The sequence below is a fragment of the Setaria italica genome, chromosome IV, assembly GCF_000263155.2.
Source record: "Setaria italica strain Yugu1 chromosome IV, Setaria_italica_v2.0, whole genome shotgun sequence".
In the NCBI taxonomy this organism is placed as follows: domain Eukaryota; kingdom Viridiplantae; phylum Streptophyta; class Magnoliopsida; order Poales; family Poaceae; genus Setaria; species Setaria italica.
Genome location: NC_028453.1, coordinates 32,940,075 through 32,961,747, shown reverse-complemented (window position 1 = coordinate 32,961,747; position 21,673 = coordinate 32,940,075). Strand labels below are relative to the sequence as shown.

The window sequence follows — 21,673 nt, the reverse complement described above, 5'->3', positions numbered from 1 at the left end:
ACATTTTCACCTTTAGGAGGCTCGAACGAGTGACTCAGGCTTTAGTAGATAATGGGTTTTGACAAGAAGGCGAGAAAAAGGTGCAAATGCAGTGGAGAATATAAGTTCTAGAAAATGGAAACGCGAGCTGGTGTTTAGATGTTGGTTTCATGTCGGTGCCCGAAAAAGTTCAACTTTGTAGTCTGTTTGTGTCGTTTTGCTGTGTTAATTTAAATTCTGATTTGCGGGTTAAGAACTAAATTGGATACTTTGTAATTTCGTTGCTTAATAAGTAATGAAATTCGAGCATAGCCCATGGTGGAAAAAAAATTTAGACATCTAAATTTAGCTGGCTAAAATTAGCGCAATTCTGTTTGGAGCTAGATTTAATTTTTAGCCTATTTATTGATAAAAATACATTCTACCCTAGAGTGTGGGAGAATAAAGAATAAGATTTTTAGTCCTTTTACCGTTCTTGTATAAAATTAACCTCCATTAGCTGGGTTTGGAGGGCTAATTAACTAAAGTTTAGTCGATGACTGGCTAACTATCAGCCCACCTGTTTGGATCATCGAGACTAATTTTTAGTTGACTAAAGTTTACCCCCTGAATCCAAACAGTAAGTGCTGATTCGTCTATAAAAATAAATAAAAAAAGTTTATTTCCTAAAATTCAAACCACGCATTTCATGATAAGTTAGAAAAGTAATAATAAGGATTATGAATTCTTAAACTAGAACATTGTAAAGTAAGTACAGCGCCATATTACGCCGACACACTTTCCCTTTTCACTTTTACATTGCCCGTTTCAATTCACAAGTGAAGGATGTACAGGACAGGGCGCTGCTCTGCTTGTTCAATTCAGGACACCTGCCTCTGCTTGTTCAATCCAGGACACCTGCCTCCCTGAATGATTCGACGCTGTCCCTGAGGGTCTCCTCGAACGGCCTGAATTTCCAGCCGAGCGCCTCCAGCTTCTTGGAACTGAACAGAGGCTCATCGCTCACTTGCAGGAACCTGCCACTTTGTTTGGATCAAAATGCAGCATATGTTCTCGGGCACTGATAACTTGGAGCTTGATTTACAGTATGTAAATGTTCAGTAAGAGCAGGCTTTACTTGGTGGCATGCTTGTAAGTCGGGTACCAGCCCTTCAGCAGCTCCACGACATCGGACACCTGCCTCGCGTGCGCATCGCAGATGTACCTCCCCGACGCCTCCGGAGCCTCGTACACCAGGAGCAGAGCGTCGGCGACGTCGCGGACGTCCACGAAGTTCCTCAGCTTCAGCTTCACCTCGCGATCTCCTGGAAACAGCATATGAAAGGTTCCGGTTCAGGTTTTCGGAGGCTCGGAGCATAGCAAAGTGGGATGAGAATTCTTACTCCCTCCGTTCTAATTTATAAGTTATTTTAACTTTTCTAGATGCATAGTTTAGCTATGGATCTAGATATATGATTATGTCTAGATATAAATTAAATACTACTCGCGTTCACCGTGGAGTATGAATCTATAAAAGACAAAACGACCTATAATTTGAAACAACGGGATCCGTCTTAAACTTTAGTTACCTTCCAAGCAGTCGACTATGACGGAGCTGCTCGCGTTCACCGTGGATTGCAGCAGGGGCCCGATCACCAGGGACGGGCAGACTGACACCACGTCCAGCCCGGTTCTCTTGGCGTAGTCGAATGCCTCGAGCTCTGCCAGTGTCTTGGAGAGGCAGTACCAGTTCTGGCAGAGTGAAGGTTGGAGACAAAATCAAATTTTGAAATGTTTTCATGATTAGGTATGCAAAGAAGAAGATAATACTACTGCTTGACAGCGTCGCTATCAACTACCAAAAGTCCAGCCTGAGTTATCCTCCCTGTCGCTTTCTGTTGCTCGACAGCAATGAACACATGGCGGTGGCGCTTTGTGCGATATCTTTGTACTTTGTTGAGATGGACAGGGTCATGATGGATACAAACTGTTATGGACCGGTTTGGAAAATAAGCTTGGCCGACAGTGTATACCGGCTTAGCCGGTTCTGCTCAGAAAATCAGCCTTGTGCCATTTTGGTTGTCAACACTGGCCTACATGTCAATGGCACTGGTGGTCCCACATGTAAGGGAGACACCCAGGCAAAATCATCGATTTTCCTAGAGAGGAACAGGGTGTGATGTGAAGCTTTTTTTAATCACCTGAGTGGATCTGCAGAATTCGACGTCAGACCAGGAAGCTTCATCCATGACCTCGCTCTGCGGCCAGGCAGGGTTCACCATCACGGCGGAGAGAGACGACACCACGACGACCCTCTTGACCTTGGCCTCGGAGCACGCCTTCAGGACGTTCATGGTGCCCGTCACGGCGGGGGCGAGCAGCTCGACCTGTAGCAAGTGGTCGGTGTCGGATGAGCATGGTGACGCAGAGGAAAGATTAAAAGAAAGGGAAAGCAGAGCAGCTGGAAGTGCGAGGTGAGGTGCCTCGGGGTCGGTGATGGCGTAGGGGACCGGGGAGGCGACGTGGAAGACGCCGTCGCAGCCGGCGACGGCCGCCGCTACGGCGCCGTAGTCCAGCACGTCGGCCCTGAACAGCCGCAGCCGCTCCGCCGCGCCGTCCAGCGCCGCCAGGTGCGCGTTCTTGGCGTCGCCTGCGCGTCACGGATCATCCACACGATTATATGCACGGACGCCGCCACGCTGGAGAGTTCGATCTCCAAGAACAAGTTGAGAAGGCAAACGATGGTTTCGCCGGAGGTTGGTGTCAGGGACAAGGAAGCTGATTACCCGGATCGCGGACGGTGCCGTGGACCGTGTACCGGCCGGCGGCGAGGAGGCGCTCGACGAGCCACGAGGCCACGAAGCCCCCCGCGCCGGTCACGCACACTGCCGCCGCCGCCGCCGTCCTCCCCGCCGCGCCTTCCATTGGTACGGTGTCTCGACGACGGCCTCGATCGTCTTGTTGCCGTAGACTGATTCGGATATCTCCAGAAGATCGCAGGTTATTAAACACGGCTGATTGGGAGATATATTCAGCTCGTGCAAATTGTGGGAGTTGACTATTTGCCGCTATTGTTGACGTCTCGTACTACGAGTTGGATAGAGAAGTGGAGTACTTTGTGGGCAACAACGCACGCGGTGGAGCCCCTGGCCATTTTCACATTCTCATGGGCGTGTTTGGTGGCGCGAGACCGTCATTTTAAATCTTAATCGATAAATTAGTTTTTCTACATATCTAAGATATATATATCTAAATCTATAATAAAAACTATATATCTAAAAAATCAAAATGAATAGTAATTTGGGACGGAGGGATTATCATTTAGTCTTCCACCCTCTTATTTATCGTCCTGCTTCATGAACTGAGTTGTAGTGTGATTATTTTTTTTTAACGAACGATGCAGAGAGGTGCCCTCAGTTCTTGATATTCAAAATTTCAAATCATAGCATGTCTTCATATGAATTCATATACTTGTTGCCGCCTATTACACGAACAAGCTTTGGTCCTTCTGGTGTTTACATTACCCATCCCAGTCCTTCTCAGGATTAGGATGTACTACAAGACAGAGAATTTGATTTTCGAAATGTGTAGGACACTATTTGGTCAATCCAGGGCACCTGCCTTCCTGTAGGACTCAACGCTGTCCTTGAGGGTCTCCTCCAGCGGCTTGCATTTCCAGCCCAGCGCCTGCAACTTCTTGGAATTAAATGAAGGCTCATCGCTCACAGGGACGAAGCTGCAATTGGTTTTGGAACAAGATGCAGTACATCAGGTCACAGTGATCATGCCGTTTCAAATTCATCATGCCCCAAAAGAAATGAAGAGTTGATGGAACAACACGAACTTAGTGCATACGAAAACAACGCCAAACTTTTGTGAATTTAGCGGTTTGATATAAGATTTCAAATTCATGGTGTAGATAAGATCCTCATGCGTCCATATCAATGAGAGGCACGTGCCAAGAATTTACTAGAGCCAGAACAGTATTTCCGTGGACAATATATGTTCTACATACAGTAAAAAATATATATCTTGAAAATAAAACCACCTATAATTTGATTTGAAAGAGACGTAAAAACTGCATGAGCTTCAAGAACAGGCTTACTTGGTGGCATATCTGTATGCTGGGTACCAGCTCTTGAGTAGCTTTATGACCTCGGACACATGCTTTGGGTGCGAATTGCAGATGTACCTCCCAGACGCCTCCTGTGTCTCATACACCAGAAGAAGAGCATCAGCGACATCGCGAACATCCACAAAGTTCCTGAGCTTCATTTTCACCAAACGATCTCCTGTACAGAGATAATACAAACCACATCACGGCTCAAATCGATCAACTAGTATATGTGTTCGAAAACAGCTAAGATTCCAGAGCAGAGGAAAGCAGTGCAACCTGTCAGGAAATCAACTAGGACCGCGCTGCTTGCGTTCAATGTGGATTGCAGCAAGGGCCCGATCACCAGGGATGGGCAGAGTGTCACCACATCTAGTCCGGTTCTCTTGGCGTAGTTGAATGCTTCCAGCTCTGCCAGTGTCTTGGAAAGGCAATACCAGTTCTGGCACAGTAAAGATTGCAAGAAAACACAATCAGGATGGGTGAAAACTAAGACTCCACCGGGTCAGAATTATATGAGTTTTGACAAACAACAAAATCAGGTAGAATGGTGCAGCACAATACTGAATAAGCACTTGGGTCAACTGCCAAAATCCAGCCTAATAAAGCACAACATTCCAACCGCTATCTGCTATAGTTGCGAGATCAGTGGTGGATCTAGAATTTTACCATAGGGTATGCCTGAAAAAAAAATTATTCAATTCGATAAATTCATTTACAATTCGATAAATTCAAAGATTAAGCTAGAAACAATAACAAATCACAATATAAATAGTTCAAAATATAAGCATAAAATAAACTTACAATAAACTTACGAACTGAAATAAAAAAATACTCATACATAAATAAATAAAAATATTTAAGAATATAAGTTTTTCCAAATAAGAAATAAAATAGAAGATAGATTCATCTTTAACCTTCTTGTGAAGTTTTTCTTGTGGATGATCAGAAGTTTTCGTGCAACAGCACAATGTCCCACGCACAGTCGCGCAAACGCGCTGCCGGCCCGGGTGGCCTAGTGCGGCAGCTGGTGGCGTTGCCGTGGAGAACGGGAGGAGCCGTGGCGATCTGACGTCGTCGTGGCGGCGCTGCAGCGGAGGAATCGTCGCGTCGAATCGATCTGCTGGGCTGGATGTCGTGGCAGAGCCGCATAGGACTAGGGTCCGGAGGGATGGATCACGCTCATGGAGTCACGGGAGGAATCATCAAGTTGTGGCCTCGTGGGCTCCTGCCTCTTGGGCTGCAAGTTGGTTTCCACGTCGGGCAGAAAAGGAAGCACCGAACTAGGCATCAGGCGTGACGATTCAGGAACCAGGCGGGCTGCACGCGACGGATGTACTCCGTTACTCCATACCAGGTAATTAAGATGCTGGGACCAGGGTATGCCTCGGACCACCCGGCATACCCTGTAGCTCCGCCAGTGTGCGAGATAGTGATGATTTTTCTCCCTAAAGGACGGCAAGAGCTTTGCGGTGTTATATATTACTTAAAAAAAGGAGAGGACAATAAAAAAGAACAAACACAACAAAATATAAATAACAGCTGGCCACGGAGGGTGGGAATGCACCACTGATAGAAACAACTAAAGACAAAAAAAAATCAAGGTTTTAAATCTTCGACTACATCTATAGCCAGATATAGCTGCTAGGCAATGGCTATTTAAACTTAGCCATACTAAGTTTTTTTTCCTCAAACACACGCGGTAAAACCACGTGTCATTCTTACACATAGGAGTAGGTTTGATTATAATTTACTTCCTCCGTTCCAAATTGTAGATCATTTTAGTTTTTTAGTTCATAGATATTATTGTGCATCTAAATATAGTATATGTATAGATGCATGATAATATCTATGAATTTAGAAAAGTCAAAATGACCTGCAATTTGGAACGGAGGGAGTACAACACATGGAAAAAAGAAAGCCACAAAGATAAAGATTCCTTCCACTTAAACATATGCGTGCCACACGGTAGGGTTTGTTTCAACGTAGAGGGATTAAGTTCAATCGGCCTACATGTCAGTGGCGTGGGTAGCTTACTACACGAAATTTTCCAGACGGGAACATATAGGATCACGAAGTTTTTGGTCACCTCAGTGTTTCTGCAGACCTCGACGTCAGACCAGCAAGCTTCGTCCATGGCCTTGCCCTCGGGCCAGGTAGGGTTCACCAGCACGGTGGAGAGAGACGACACCACGACGACCCTCTTGACCTTGGCCTCGGAGCACGCCTTGAGGACGTTCACGGTGCCCGCCACGGCTGGAGCGAGCAGCTCGGCCTGAAACAACAAATGGAGTCATGGTGTCTGATGAGATCGAACACGAAGGCATGGCGACACGATGGTGAAAGAAAATGTGAAGTGATGAGGTGCCTCAGGATCGGTGAGGGCGTAGTCGGGGACGGGGCACGCCACGTGGAACACGCCGTCGCAGCCGGCGACGGCCGCCGCCACGCTGCCGGAGTCCATCAGGTCCGCCCTGAACAGCCGCAGCCGCTCCGCCGCGCCGTCCAGCGCCGCCAGGTGCGCGTTCTTGGCGCCGCCTGCGCACAAATCGATCGTCACATGCTCTCGATCAGCTCTAACTTGTGTTCAGAGGAACAAGAACTCGACAGGCAATGTGCTCGATCAAGGCTTCAAAAAATCTTTGAGCTGCGCATCGAGAAATGTTACCGGGATCGCGGACGGTGCCGTGGACGGTGTACCGGCCGGCGGCGAGGAGGCGCTGGACGAGCCACGAGCCCACGAAGCCCCCGGCGCCGGTCACGCACACCGTCGTCGCCATCCTCTCCCTGTCTTGGCCTACGTACGATCGATCGAGTTACACGTACGGCGGCGGCGATGTCTGTGTGACTGAGTGTCTCAAGAGTTTACTGTTGATTTTTCTCTCTTATTAGTAGTATCCTGTAGATACTGATGCCAACGAGGTATAGGCTGCAGGGGCTTTACTTCTTGAATGAGCACAGCTGCACACACAACAGCTTTTAGTACAGCCCATTTTTTTTCGAGAGCATGCATGAGCACGTGTTTCATGAGAGGAAAAAGACTCGTACAACAGCACGATTTCGGTGTCGAAGCGCGGGATCCGACGGTCACAACACGACCCGAGCACCACAAGAGAAGATCCAACGGCTGAAACCACTTGGATATATAGGAAGCTCACATAATGTTGTGCTTGAGTTGTACTCAAATGAACAGTACACACAATGTATAATTTCTCTTTTGGAACTTGCTTCCAAATCTGGTGCGTTTTGTTTAGTGATGATGCAAAACATTGCTTGCAAGATATTCACCTCGTGCAACTGCAAGTGCTCACTCTGGATAGAGATGGTGAGGTGGTGTAGATTGCTGGAGTTGCCAATTTACCATCGTGTACCACAAGCATAGCGTATGCTGGGTACATGCGTAGAGCACTAGATGGGATCCTGTGGGCACCCTGCTCTGTGAGCACGAGAGCACACATTCTTCTTCGTCGTCGTCTCTTGAAAGGGCATGCGGCATGCCTGGATTACGAGAAACCGTCAGCAGAACTTGTGGTACACATCTTGCTGCACTGGCATCCAAGAAATGAAGTGCGTGAATTGTTCAGAAGCAATAATACCTTTTGCAGTTTGCAGTTTGTTAGAGATGTTCCTCTTTTGCATTTGCTGTACAGCTCACTTGGGTTGATTGTTTCCTTACCAAGATTGATGCTTTACTTGATGGCTTGCTGCTTTAGGAAACAAACACTAACGGAGCGGTGAGTTCCTTTTAGGGGCCGACAGCATGCATGGCATGCGACCGCTCGAATGAATTCCTTTTCCCCATCTCTTTCTAATCAACTACTAAGCTTTCCCTTCCCAATGAACATATGGGGACAGTAACCCAGTTATTTTCCTCTGCTTGAATGAATGAGTTCTAACGATCTCACGGTAAATTCCCATCTCCCCTCGCACCCTTCATCAGTTCTCCTCCTTCCCACAGCGGCTAGATCGTCTTCAACATCGATAGTAAAAAAAATAACTTTAAACTATCATAAAAATAGAAATTTTAAAGTGTCGTCCATCTGGCGAAATCGAACGGTAGAAACAAAGGAAGTACCATGAAGTACTAAAAGAGAAGTACCAAGAAGTATCAATTTGGTGGAACCCAGAACCAAAAATAGTGAGAAATTACTATAATTCCCTTTTAATTATGTGTAAATATATTTAATTCTTTTTTGTAAGAAGGATAAGAAAGGAAAGCACCTGCAAGTAACAAAGCTCAAAAATAGAAAAACTTGAACGGTACAATGAAAACTTTTGAATTGATGCAAAAACCTTCCAATTAATTTGGTGTTACTTTCTATTTAAAATCCGTTCAACCAATAATCCTGAAAACTTTGAATAATTTCAAAGAAACTTTGATTCAGTTAGGAAAAAACTTACCTGTAGCTGTTGCGATGTCTTGCTCTAGTAATGGTGCCTCCGGTCCATCCACACACGGTTGGTTGTGTGCCACCGCCACCTAGATCCACCAACGCCACTCTTGGTCGGATTTGATCATGATGAAATCATCTTGGGAACTTTTGCCAAGAATTGGAGAAGGCAACCAAGTTGGGGAAAGGAGGAGCCCATAAGGAAGGGGAGGGGAGGGACAACAGGAAGGTGAATGTTTCTAGGGGAAGAACTATGGGCGCTCACAAAGGGGATAAGGAAGTCTCGGTAGGAGATGGGTAGCATTTCTTCCACTTTGGACTTTGCATACGCATTTATAGAGAAATATACGTATATGTTAAGCAATGCCAATTGTCCCATCCGCTATCTTTCCGTAGGAGATAGGTAGCATTTCTTCCGCTTTGCACACCCATCTACTGGATGCTTCTTGTAGAGAAATATACGTATGTGTTAAGCAATGTCGATTGTCCCATCCACTGTCTCTCCGTAGAAGATGTTGATACCAGATTTTAGCCAATCAGATAACTGAAGCTATCGGGAGGAATGGACCAATTAGAATCAAGATAGAAGATGACAAGTCCGATTGGAAGAGGCCAGCCGACGAAGCTGATGGAGCTTATAAAGTTGATGCTGGACCAAGTGCCGACCTGTGCAAGTGACATGTTGCTATCCGGCTTCGTATTTGCGTACGACGTCCTTTGCACAGGAGTTCTGTGGAAGTGTGGATGCATGGCTACGTACGTGCCATGCAAGCCGCGTACACATGCATGCATATGCATCCACGCACGGCTCATAATGTGGTGGCTTCAGGACAAGCGGATAAATACGTATCGGTTAAGGAAGCTGGCGTCAGCAGGGGATTTTCACCGAACGTGACTCTACGTTCCTTTTATTTAGATATTTAGCATTAGGCAATTTTTGGTACGGTTCCTACTAGGAGTCATTAGTCTAGGATATAAATATGTACTCCTAGTCATTGTAAAGTAACAATCGATCAATCAATACAACCTTTTGACATCATGCCACCAAAATCGGTGTAGGAGTAGAGTAGATTCGACGAGTTCCTTCTAGCACGCAAGACTACATCAGCTTTGATCTCGGATGAGCTTGTAAGTACCGTCACCCAGTCATTACAACCTCTATCAGAACTTTCTAAGTTAAGTCTTATATTCTGATATTACCATGTGGCTAGTTATCAAGTTATCTTAGATTGCAGGTAGAACTTTCTAGGCTTTGTCCAATATTCTGCTTGTTTTCGACGTTGCTCAAGTTATCAAACGGCTTAGATCTGATTAGGTTGTCTTCATCGGCTCCCTTGCCTTGTTTAAATGTTCACAGTTATCAGATCATATCGATTGATAGACTCTGCATGCTTTTACTACTTTATATATACTAGGTCCGATAGATCCTTACCCCTGCCCCTCGTATTGCTAACCGTCAGGCCTCTGACGTCAACGTGCTACCATTGAGAGCCGATGCTTCGGTCGGATCTTATCCGTATCTCACGGAAGCATGATGATATCATTGAGCCGATAGGGGCGCATGCGAGGCCTTACTGTTGCGAGCCTATCTGTTAAGATTAACAGGTCGAAGTTAATACCCTCTCACCGTGTTACCTTGTTTGAGTTCAATTACACGGTCATGACATTGATTAGACTTTGTTACCTTAATAGGCTTGTAAGCGGTAGGCAAGAGGTCTTTGGTGATTGTGCTCTAGTCTTTTATATTGTCAGATCGAGGTTAATACCCTCTCATTCGTGTTGCCTTATCTAAGTTCAATACACTTATCAAGGCATTAATTAAGATCTGATAATGTATCTGGCTTGCGTGCAGTCAGCATCGGCTGGTCCTTGATGCTATGTTCTAATCTTTTAAGTTAGTAGATTGATACCAATATCCTCTCATTTGTATTACCTTATCTGAGTTCAATACACTTATCAAGACATTGGGTACACTTATCTTTTATCTTTTACAATGTTTTATCTTAGTCCGTCGGCTGACATAGCTGATGACACATGCCATTAATATTCCATTTATTTATACTAATATCTACCTGTTGTGGTGTTTATTCAACCAGAACCAGATTTTGCGTCAACAGGAGATGGGTAGCGTTTCTTCCCCTTTTGTACACGCATCTTATTGTACGTATGTGTTAAAGCAATGTCAATTATTTTTCCATCCACTATGACTTGTTTTGGTTGCTCTACGTGGTATTAATCTAAACTTTCTTTCTTGGAATCCTCGGTTGCCGTCCTATCCATTTCCGTGTGCGGATCTCCATCAACAAGCGTCTGCCAAGTTTTCTCAAGGTTTTCCCCCTAGGAGAGGTGACACCTCTCTCACCCAAGGTTGTCAGAATCCCGATACGTGTATCATAATATCTTATGATACCGATCCCATCTAATATTTTAATTTTCATAGTATCCCGATCCTACTATACAATTCTATACGATTCTACCGGGTCCGATCCTACGATCCTATGAAAATATTATTTAAAATAAAGTGGATGGAAAATAATGTCAATAAGTTCACTAAATTTGCAAAATATCAATTAAATTTATCAAAATCAATACTATAGACTTCAATTTGTACAGCATATTGCAAATGCTACATAAAAATATGTACCTTTTAATTTGATAGTATCCTGATCTTACAATAGAATCCCGATACTACGATACTATCAGGCAAAAATGATACAACCTAGTAACTAGTATATTACCTTGCTCTCACCCCTGCTTTATGTGTTAACTACAGTCTACAGGCTTCCTAGAATTTTTGTTAAATAGAGAAAAGGGTCAAAATCTTATCTTCCTGCGTCTTCCTTGGGGCTGGTTATGATTTTCCAACTGTACAATATGTTGATGATACCATTTTGGTCATGGTAGGCTATCCAACTCAAATGAGGGAACTCAAATCTCTTTTGAACCCATTTGCACATTCAGCAATGCCTAAAAGTAAACTACTCGAAGTAAGTGATGGTACCCATCAACACATCAGCAAAAAGAAAGTGATCACAATAACGTAACGTCAGCCTTTGGTTGTTCCATTCGAACATTGTCTTTCACTTATCTATGAATGCCTTTTGGCTTAACAAAACTATCTGTAGATAACTTCCTTCCTCTTGTAAAGAGATTTGAAGCGTCACAGGTGTTTTGGGCACCCACGATTTAAAATCGACCGCAGGTGACTTCAAATCTTTTCTCACAGGGAGGTATACAAATTCTTGTAAATTCAATCCTACCATCATAATCCACATTCCTCGTGTGCACCATGAAACTGCATAAAACTATCATCAAGTACAAGAAGCACTTGTTGCGGCATGGGGCAGATCTTACTGACAAGAAGCCTCCAAAAGCTGTCTGGCGCATGGTATGTTTACCCAAGGAAGAAGATGGGCTAGATATCCTTGATCTACCGGTGCAAAATGATGCCCTTCTCTTTAAAAGCTTGCACAAGTTCTTTAACAATGGAAATCCACCTTTTTTTTAAAGGAACTCAACAGGGAGACCCAACGTAGACCTCCTGCTCGGCTATCTCCATGTTGCCAAACCCCTACTTAGGCTAAGCATCAGAAATGTTGGTTCATGTGCCACATAATAGGAAATAGCTATACATACGATCAGATGGTACGATCAAGTTCTATAAGACTAAAACTAGTGAGTTATTTGTATTGAACTATGATTCAATGTGAAATCTATTTCCTGCTTTGAAATTTGAATGACCCGCAGCCTGATTGCATGTCTAGCAGAAACTGAGTGCATTTCTGACCATGATAATACGTCACAAGCCAATGAATAGTCAGCACCTGGCCTACTTAAGAACACCCAGATAAAACAGGCTGAAAAATACAGCGCTAAACCTCTTGTTCCCTCGTGATTCCCTTATTCAATCCGTTACAAACAACAGGTTCTGTTTCACTGTTTACATGAATCAGAGAGGGATTGGACTGTTGGAGCTGCTTTTTCACTGTCCCTAAACATCATTATTTAGCAAGAGTTTGGAGGTAACAGCAGACAAAACAGCCCAAATTGGATCCTCAATTCAGGAGGCCAAATGCTTTGTAGGATTCGACGCTGTCACGGAGGGTTTCCTCTATAGGCCTGAAGGTCCATCCTAGCTTCTGAAGTTTCTCAGAATTGTTCACCGTGTTCTCTTCCACTTCCATAAAACTACAAAAACATCGAAATATGGAAAGAATAAGTTCCAACCAAGTCAAGTGAATGTAAAACTGAAAGGATAAACCATATAAACAGGAATCCAGTGACAGTAGAGTTAAAATCCAAGGCTCCTAAATTGTGTGCACGCATCAAGTATTAAATCAGTATGCATGCCATTCTCCTATCATGTATTCATGCCTAACGGTACTGTTACAGAACGAAATGAAGGTGGTTACAGAACGAAGTGAAGGACTATAATAACATGAAAAACATTTGAATTTTATTGTTTGACAAGTCAGCTGCATGTTATCATCCTTCTCTTGTTAGGTTATGCCGTCCATATGTGTTATAGGTGTGCAGATAAAAAGCAGCTATTGAAGGGAAGCAATTGTACGCTTACAGGTAGGAGATGACAAAATTATTTCAGAGGAGGCGACTTACTTTTTGGGATAAGGGTAAGTTGGATATAAGTTCTTCAATATGTTTATCATGTCAGAAACTTTTATTGGATGTGAACTGCAGATGTATCTTCCAGATGCCTCTGGTTTTTCGTATGCTAGAAGAAGAGCATCAGCAACATCACGAACATCCACAATATTTCTGAGTTTATTTTCAACAGTGTCACGATCTCCTGCAGAAGAAATGTATTTTAAAGGTAGTAAGCATCTAAATTATGTTGCTAAACTGAACAGCTTGATCTTAAGTAGATAAAGTAATTTCCAGTTATTGATTAATATGCTTTATGAATAATCAGAAACAGAAGATAGAGAAACACTGTTGAGTAAATTACCATTTTAATTATATAACTGAATGTAAACCAATGGAAAACTAATACCCTACCTTTTAAATAATTAAGGAGGATTTTACTGCTTGCATTTATTGTAGACTGCATCAAGGGTCCAAGTACCAATGACGGGCAAATGGTTACAATATCCAGCCCCGTTTTTCCTGCATAAGCAAAGGCCTCACGTTCTGCCAGAGTTTTGGAAAGGTTATACCAGTCCTGCAGGGTAATTAAAAAAAAATAAACTTTTTAGGCAAGCCTGACTGCCAGCGCAGGAAGTTTCCATTGAACAAATGCAAGACCAGCAATAGTTCCCATGGTTAGTACAGGGACATTGTAATTATATGATACAACAGCAAACCAACAGTTGACAATAGGTTCCTTTAGGAAGACCAACGATAAAAATAAGGATACAATGCAGAAACACTAAAATTCAGCATGTGGAAATAGCAAACAAGGGGTTCTAAACCACATGGTGCTTAACTGTAATTGAGACTGCATCCCGGAAATAAAGCTGTACTAAGCAGTTCAGCCTCCAGTTTTGCACACAAAAAAAAAAAGGAACTCGGAGAGGTTTAAACTGTCATGTAAGAAGTCAACTATGGAAGGACAAGATAATTCTTGTTATATTATCTCGATATACATACATAAATGTTAGCAGGAGCAAAGACATTGCTTTACGAAGTATCAACTATATCACCTCATTCTTCCTGCAGTACTCCTCATCTGACCAGCTGTCTTCATCAAAGGCCTTGCCCTTAGGCCAGTTAGGATTATTGGACACAGCTGAAATAGAAGACACTACCACAACTCGCCCAACTTTCGCCTCATAGCAAGCCTTTAACACATTGGCAGTGCCTGTGACAGCAGGACCTATGACCTCCACCTGCAAATAAGATTTATTACACAAAATGCACAACGTATGTAACAGGTAGCTAAGCTAAAATGATGCTCTGCAGTTATAAGTTTGTAGGGAAACAAGACCCCCCCCCCCCCCCCTCCACCCCCTCCAAAAAAAAGAAGAAAGAATGGTCAAAATATTGCACATCTCACATTTGAACATCTCATATTCAATGAATTAGCATTTTTCCTATAAATTAGAATTAATTCGAAGGAACTCTGAAATTTTACCTGGTTTTATCAAACTAGATCTTTAAGAAAATCATGCGTGTCAAAATTTATATTTCACAGATAGCTTGGAGCCTTGGCCACAATGGCATTGGTTGCAGTATAGAAATAGCCGCACTGAACCATATGTAACCGCCTTATTTGACCTCAAAACTCTGGAAATAAAATACAAAATAGATGTTCGTGACAAATTCACCTCAGGGTTGGAGGATCGACCAGAGGGAACAGGGCTAGCTACATGGAAGACACCCACGCAGCCGGAAACTGCTGATGCAACGCTGTTGTAGTCCAACAAATCAGCTTTGAGAAGTTGCAACCTTTTTTCAGCACCTTCCAGCACCTTGAGATGAGCATTCTTGCTAGCACCTAGAACATGCACAGGCAAGCTATATCTTCAGTTCTTCACATATGAAAAAATAATTTCTTAGTTCATGATAGCAAAACAAAAGTCTTGGTCTATCATAACAAGAGAAAAAAGGGGAAAACTTGGTCTGTTTTTGTTTGCCAGGTCCTGAATTTTTTTGAGCCTGCTGTCAGTGAGTGTTCCTTTCCTTTATTTTCCTGTTCGTTTCAGGCTTTGTATTTGATCTTTAATTTTCTTTTAATGCAAAGATGTGCAGCTCTCCTGGTTCTGCATATTCTCAGGGAAAACACATGTATATTACGCTAGGAGTTTCTGAACTAATAACGCTGGAATCTTCTGATTCCGAAGGACTATCAAAGTATAATCTTCTACCGATTTCTATGATGCCCCCTCACCCTGAGGACAATATATTATCTCAAGTACTCAACGAGGTAATACCGCATATCTTTTCTCAGGATGGCATCCTCACGCCGCCTGCAACTCCAGCGATTCAGCATCAGTGTTCTGTATATGCAGACGACGTCATGCTCTTTGTTGCTCCAAGGGTGCGTGACATGGTGGCAATCAGGGAACTACTGCTATTCTTTGGCAAAGCATCAGGCTTACATACAAACCTGCACAAAAGCCTCATTGCCCCCATTGCTTGTTATGAGCAGCAGGTGAACAGGATCATACACATTTTGCCGGCTAGAATCTCTGAATTCGCCATTCAGTACCTAGGCTTGCCACTGACTATTGGCCGATTGAGAAAGGTTCACCTCCAGCCTCTTGTTGACAAGATCACTAGAAGCATGCCGACTTGGCGAGCACCCCTAATGAACAAAGCTGGGAGGCTAAAAACGGTGAAATCCGTCATGTGTGCCATTTCAATCCACACAATTATCTCCTTGAAAATCCCTGACTGGGTAATACACGAAATTGATAAATGCCGCCGGGGATTTCTTTGGGCAGGGAAAGAAAAGTGCCAGGGTGGACAATGCATGGTAGCCTGGCCAGGTGTATGCAGGCCGATGAAATTTGGAGGTCTAGGAATCCAGGATCTGAAGATAGCCTCCTATGCCCTGCGGCTGCGATGGTTATGGCTGCAGCGAACAGATGCTAATAGGCCATGGAAGTATTTGCAAATTCAGTTTGGGGATGATCAACTACTTCGTCAGATGTTTCAGGCATCAATAACTGTCCAATTAGGCGATGACAACCTGGCACTATTCTGGAAAGATAAGTGGAATGGCGATGAATCTCCCTGTGACATTGCACCTGACCCATGTATATTGATCAGACCGGAAACTGCAAAAACAAGAACAGTTGCTGAAGCTCTTCTTGACAGACGGTGGATTTCCGATATTGTTGGACGGCCAACAGTCAATGCGTTGTTGCAGTACATCCAATTGTGGCACATAACTGACACTGTTCTGCTTCAACTGGGGACCGAAGACATTGTTTCATGGAGATGGAAAGCTTCAGGCACATACACAGCAAGATCAGCCTATCAATTTCTGTTTCTAGGAGCTGCCATCTTCCCGGCAGCAGATGCGATTTGGAGAACTTGGGCACCTTTGAAAGTTAAGTTTTTCATGTGGTTAGCCGTCAGAGACAGGTTGTGGACTGCTGAGCGAAGGCACAGAAGGGGACTGCAAGATAGTACTGAGTGCGCTCTATGTGATCAAGGAATTGAGACAGCTGACCACCTCTTTGCGTCATGCTGCTATACCCAGGAGATTTGGTTCGCAGTCAGTAGGATCCTGAATATCCATATCCAAAGTCCTGGAACGACAATAGCTGACTGGTGGATGCAATTGACAGTGGGAATGTCCAAGCATAGGAAGAAAGGATTTGATTCATTGTTCATGTTGATTTCCTGGACTATCTGGAAAGAAAGAAATGATAAGAGTATTTGGCAGATCACCAGCCCAGTCAGCTGCACAACTGATCACGTCCATCCTACACCAGGCTCAACTGTGGATTGAAGCCGGCGCCAAACACATGATAACTTTGGGATGGCCGGCAGCAACTGTTGGGAGTAGGAGCTAGTAGTCATTTGGCCTAGTCAGTTTTTAAAATCAGCCTGTTGTTGTTGTTTTTCCATATGTAATACAGCTTCTACATCCTAACTGTGTGCGCGTGTGCCGGACGAACCGCGTTGTAAAAATATTTATTCTAATTCTTCTTCTTAATGCAAAGATACGCAGCTCTCCTTCGTATTAAAAAAACCACATATCTTTTTTTTGTTTCAATAAAAAACACATCTTGTTTTTGTATTAAAAAAATCTGGATCATAAAAGGCTTCTTTCAACTCCCAAGAAAATGCGATTCCACATTCCCAACGTGTCCCACTCTCGCATCTGCTCATTGGAAAAATCGAATTCAATCTACGCGCATCTATCCCGTGGCCCGTGTACGCAAGGACCGTCCGCCGCAAGAAACCTTGGGGGTGCGACGGCCGACGGGCGGATGGAGGAGAGGTGGGTCTGCGAGCCTTACCAGGGTCGCGCACGGTGCCGCGGACAGTATAGTGGCCCCGGGAGAGGAGGAGCTTCACGAGCCACGACGCGACGAAGCCGCCCGCGCCGGTCACGCACACGCTCTTCGCCGCCGCCTCCATTGCTTCTGGTCTGGTTGCTCTCGCTTGGAACTTGGGACAGGGTATGTGAAAGCGATAGCCGACAGGGACTCAGGGAGAGATGTGTGATGGCATGAAGAAGAGTAACGGCCGAGTCCAACGGGCGACTACACAAGTCCAGAGAGGTCTAGGAGTGGAAGTCTCTGTTTTCGTAACATTCTCCTTTTCAGGTTGTTTGTCATTGTCAGCAACCCCTCTTCCTCTTGCGGGAGTGGTTCTACCCACTTCTAGTTTCACTGTTTCAGCAAGGGTTCGTCAATACTTTTGAGGTCGTAAATAAATAAACAGTTATAAATCTCACGAGTTTTGCATTAAAAAAAAATCCTCAATCTTGGTGCCTATGCTTATAGAAAGTATAACGCGTCCCAAACCATAAAGTCATCAACACCACGCCTACGAACTTGGTCCAGAACATCCAGATATGAAACAGGCTGAAAAAATACAGTGCTGAACCTCTTGTTCCCTCGTGATTCCTTTATTCAATCCGTTACGGCCAACACGTCCTGTTTCACAGCTTACATGAATCAGAGAGGGATCGGGGTGTTGGAGCTGCTTTTCCATTGTTTAGATTGATTTGCAGGAGTTCGGTGGTAACAGCAGACTAACCAATCCAGTTGGAAGCTCAATTCAGAGCGAGTTGGATGCTCAGTTCAGAAAGCCAAATGCTTTGTAGGATTCGACGCTGTCACGGAGGGTTTCCTCTACAGGCCTGAAGGTCCATCCTAGCTTCTGAAGTTTCTCAAAACTGTATACTGAGCTCTCTTCCACTTCCTCAAAGCTACAAAACATCGAAAACAGAAAATATAAGTTCCAACCGTGTAAAACTGAAAGGAAGAACAATATGAATAGGAATTTGGTGGCTCACTAAAGCATTCAGAACTAGACTCCAAGCTCCCTAAATTTTGTGCATTAATGCATGTATTAAATCAATATGAATCACATACTCCTATCATGTATAATGGTGCAGTTATACAACGAACTGAAGAACAAAAAAAACTGAAATTTATTATTTCACAAGTCAGTTGCATATTATCATCGTTCTCTTATTAGGTTATGACTTCCGTATGTATTATAGATGTGCAGATAAAAATCAGCTATTGAAGTTAACAGAGGGATGAAACTGTTTGCTTACATGTAGGAGACAACAGATCCATTTCAGAGGAGGCGACTTACTTTTTGGGATAACGGTAAGTTGGGTATAAATTCTTCAATATGTTTATCATATCAGAAACTTTTATCGGAGGTGAATTGCAGATGTATCGTCCAGATGCCTCTGGTTTTTCGTATGCCATAAAAAGAGCATCAGCAACATCCCGAACATCCACAATATTTCTGAGTCTATTTTCAACAGTCTCACGATCTCCTGCAGAAGAAATGTATTTACTTCCAAAAGAAAGCACTAAATGGCATTAAGTTAAACTGAAATATTGATCCTAAATAGATAAAGTACTTTTTTTATTGATCAATATGCTTTATGAATGAATAATCAGAAACAAGTGATAGACAAACACTGTTGGGTAGATTATCATTTTAATAATTTAATTATATAACTGAATGCAAAACAATAGAAAACAAAGATATCATATTATTACCCTACCTTTAAAATAATTAAAGAGGAGTTTACTGCTCGAATTTACTGTAGGCTGCATTAATGGTCCAAATACCAATGACGGGCAGATAGTTACAACATCCAGCCCCGTTTTTGCTGCATAAGCAAAAGCCTCACGTTCTGCTCGAGTTTTGGAAAGGTAATACCAGTCCTGCAGGATAATGAAAGACTCTTGTTAGGCAAGCCAGAGCGGGAGTTTATGATTAACAAACACAAGACAAGCCTTAGTTTCTTTGGGTTAGTTTGAGGATATATGTGATACAGCAAGCTAGAGTAACTGTTAATGATTGCTTCCCTTTTAGAAGTGCAATGAGAAAAAGAAACAGAATGCATGAAATGTAAATTTCAGCATGTGAAAATAGCAAATAAAGGGTTCCATACTATATGGTGGTTAACAGTAAATTTGAATGCATCCTGGATATAAAGCTCTATTAATCACTTCACCCTCCAATTTGGCTAAAAAGGGTCTCGGAGAAGTTAAAACTGTCAAGTAAGATGTCAACTGTGATAGGACATGATAATTATTTACTTTCTATGCTATGTCGATATTTCCACAAGGATATTAGCACATGCAAAGGCATTGCTTTACTAACAACTGTATCACCTCATTCTTCCTGCAGTACTCCTCATCTGACCAGCAGTTTTCATCGAAGGGCTTGCCCTTAGGCCAGTTAGGATTACTGAGCACAGCTGCAACTGATGACACCACCACAACTCGCCTTACTTTCGCCTCATAGCAAGCCTTTAACACATTGGTAGTGCCTGTTACAGCAGGACCTATGACCTCCACCTGTAAATCAGTTTTATTACACAAAGAGCACAAAAGGGGGTAAACTATCACGTTACATGCTTATTTCTATGAATTAACCAAAACTTACGTGTACCTACAAAATAGCACTGAACAAACAAAAGAAATGTAATATGTAACAGGTTCCATGAGCAATAGGACCAGATAGCTAAGCTAAAATGAATCTGCAGAGCAGAGGTGATAAATCATTGCACTAATTAAGTTTGTAGGGAAACACAGATAAAGAATGGTCAAAACATTGCACATCTCATACCTATTTATGGCGTTCAATGAATTAGCCTTTGTCCTAAAAATTAGAATTAGTATTTTGAAGGAATTCTGAAAAAAATCCCTGGTTCACCAAACTAGATCTTTAGGTAAATTACACGTGTCAATTTATCTTTCACAGAGAGCTTGGAGCCATGCCAGCAACAGCATAGGTTGCAGTCTAGAAATAACAGCACTGAACCTCAAAACTTTGTAAAATTAAACTAGATGTTCTTGATAAATTCACCTCAGGGTTGGAGGATCGACCAGAGGGGACAGGGCTAGCTACATGGAAGACACCCTCACAACCGGCAACTGCTGATGCAACGCTGTTGTAGTCCAACAAATCAGCTTTGAGAAGCTTCAACCTTTCCCCAGCACCTTCCAGCGCCTTGAGATGAGCATTCTTGCTAGCACCTAGAACATGCACAAGCTATATCTTCACATCTATATAACAAATTTCTTGGTTCATGGTAGCAAAGCAAATCTCAGTCTATCATAACCAAAAAAAAAGGAAAACTTGGTCTGTTTTTGTTTGGCAGGCCCTGATTTTTTTTTTTGAGCCTGCTGTTAGTGAGTGTTATTTTCCTTTACTTTTCTGTTTGTTTCAGGCTTTGTACAGCTATCCTGGTTCTGCATATTCTCGAAAACAAAACATGTATATTAGGCTAGGAGCTTTACGGACTACTCGTTTTTTTCAGTTGTTTGAGGGTGTGTTTCATTTCTGGCTAGAAACTGTGTGAAAGTCTGTTAGATTAGTTTCGACAGAAAGGGAACCCGCCCCCCCCCTTTTTTTTTTTTACATCATTCATTTTGCCATAGCTTTAAAATGCTCAACAGTTCCTACTACCAATTAATAGACATTGCACGCAGTTCCTTCTGTATATTCTTGGAGAGTCGGAGGGAAAAATATTCATCATTTTATAAAGAAAGGGTAAGGGATCTCTTTTCTGATTAGAACTAGTAAATCTAGAAGCTTCCAATTCTTACGGACTACTGAAGTCATAATCTTCCACAAATTCATATGATCCCCCCTCACCCTGAGGACAATATATTATCTCAAGTTCTCAACGAGGTAGTACCACATAACTTGTTTTTGCATAAGAAAAAAAATCTGGATCTTAAAAGGCTTCTTTCAACTCCCAATAAAATGCAAAAAAATCGAGTTCTATCCGCGCACAGCTACCCCGTGTACGCAGGAATCGCCCGCCCGCGCCTGCAGCCAAGAATTACCGGGGGCGCGACGGACGGATGGAGGAGAGGTGGGTCTGCGAGCCTTACCAGGGTCGCGCACGGTTCCGCGCACCGCGTAGTGGCCCCGGGAGAGGAGGAGCTTGACGAGCCACGACGCGATGAAGCCGCCCGCGCCGGTCACGCACACGCTCTTCCCCGCCGCCTCCATTGCTCTTGGTTTGGTTGCTCCCTGTTCCTGTGTTGAACGGCCAGGTTCAGAGTCTGAGCCGTCTGGCGCGCGG

At 43.4% G+C, this 21,673-nt stretch overlaps 4 protein-coding genes across 8 annotated transcripts; all 4 read right to left on the bottom strand.

The window, feature by feature from the left end:
• Nucleotides 1–650: 650 nt before the first annotated feature.
• LOC101761481 (cinnamoyl-CoA reductase 2) lies at nt 651–2,943 on the bottom strand. 4 transcript variants are annotated; one of them, XM_004965795.3, is made up of 6 exons: nt 2,745–2,942; nt 2,442–2,608; nt 2,160–2,345; nt 1,548–1,710; nt 1,097–1,283; nt 651–1,001 (listed from the first exon to the last, which is right to left on the bottom strand). In XM_004965795.3, exons 1-6 carry the CDS (start codon nt 2,881–2,883, stop codon nt 863–865), a joined length of 981 nt encoding a protein of 326 aa, XP_004965852.1. In that variant the 5' UTR covers nt 2,884–2,942; the 3' UTR covers nt 651–862. The 4 variants fall into 4 exon arrangements, with proteins under 4 accessions (XP_004965852.1, XP_022681520.1, XP_004965853.1 ...); XM_004965796.2 differs by having other exon boundaries at nt 664–995; nt 2,745–2,940; XM_022825785.1 differs by having other exon boundaries at nt 2,160–2,608; nt 2,745–2,943.
• Nucleotides 2,944–3,384: 441 nt separating this feature from the next.
• Nucleotides 3,385–8,745, bottom strand: LOC101779352 (cinnamoyl-CoA reductase 2). Its single transcript, XM_004967115.2, has 9 exons — nt 8,474–8,745; nt 7,669–8,042; nt 7,121–7,570; nt 6,741–7,033; nt 6,441–6,610; nt 6,162–6,347; nt 4,352–4,514; nt 4,064–4,250; nt 3,385–3,694 (listed from the first exon to the last, which is right to left on the bottom strand). Exons 4-9 carry the CDS (start codon nt 6,850–6,852, stop codon nt 3,562–3,564), a joined length of 951 nt encoding a protein of 316 aa, XP_004967172.1. The 5' UTR covers nt 6,853–7,033; nt 7,121–7,570; nt 7,669–8,042; nt 8,474–8,745; the 3' UTR covers nt 3,385–3,561.
• A 3,566-nt stretch (nt 8,746–12,311) lies between these two features.
• Nucleotides 12,312–17,729, bottom strand: LOC101761100 (cinnamoyl-CoA reductase 2). The gene is made up of 6 exons (XM_004965794.2): nt 17,397–17,729; nt 14,748–14,917; nt 14,124–14,309; nt 13,480–13,642; nt 13,081–13,270; nt 12,312–12,651 (listed from the first exon to the last, which is right to left on the bottom strand). The coding sequence occupies exons 1-6, from the start codon at nt 17,515–17,517 to the stop codon at nt 12,519–12,521; spliced, it is 963 nt and encodes a 320-aa protein (XP_004965851.1). The 5' UTR covers nt 17,518–17,729; the 3' UTR covers nt 12,312–12,518.
• Nucleotides 17,730–17,812: 83 nt separating this feature from the next.
• On the bottom strand, nt 17,813–21,673 carry LOC101760697 (cinnamoyl-CoA reductase 1). Of its 2 annotated transcripts, XM_012845055.2 has the most exons (7): nt 21,480–21,673; nt 20,446–20,615; nt 19,749–19,934; nt 19,133–19,295; nt 18,709–18,898; nt 18,142–18,313; nt 17,817–18,038 (listed from the first exon to the last, which is right to left on the bottom strand). In XM_012845055.2, the coding sequence occupies exons 1-6, from the start codon at nt 21,598–21,600 to the stop codon at nt 18,181–18,183; spliced, it is 963 nt and encodes a 320-aa protein (XP_012700509.1). In that variant the 5' UTR covers nt 21,601–21,673; the 3' UTR covers nt 17,817–18,038; nt 18,142–18,180. The 2 variants fall into 2 exon arrangements, with proteins under 2 accessions (XP_004965850.1, XP_012700509.1); XM_004965793.3 differs by having other exon boundaries at nt 17,813–18,313.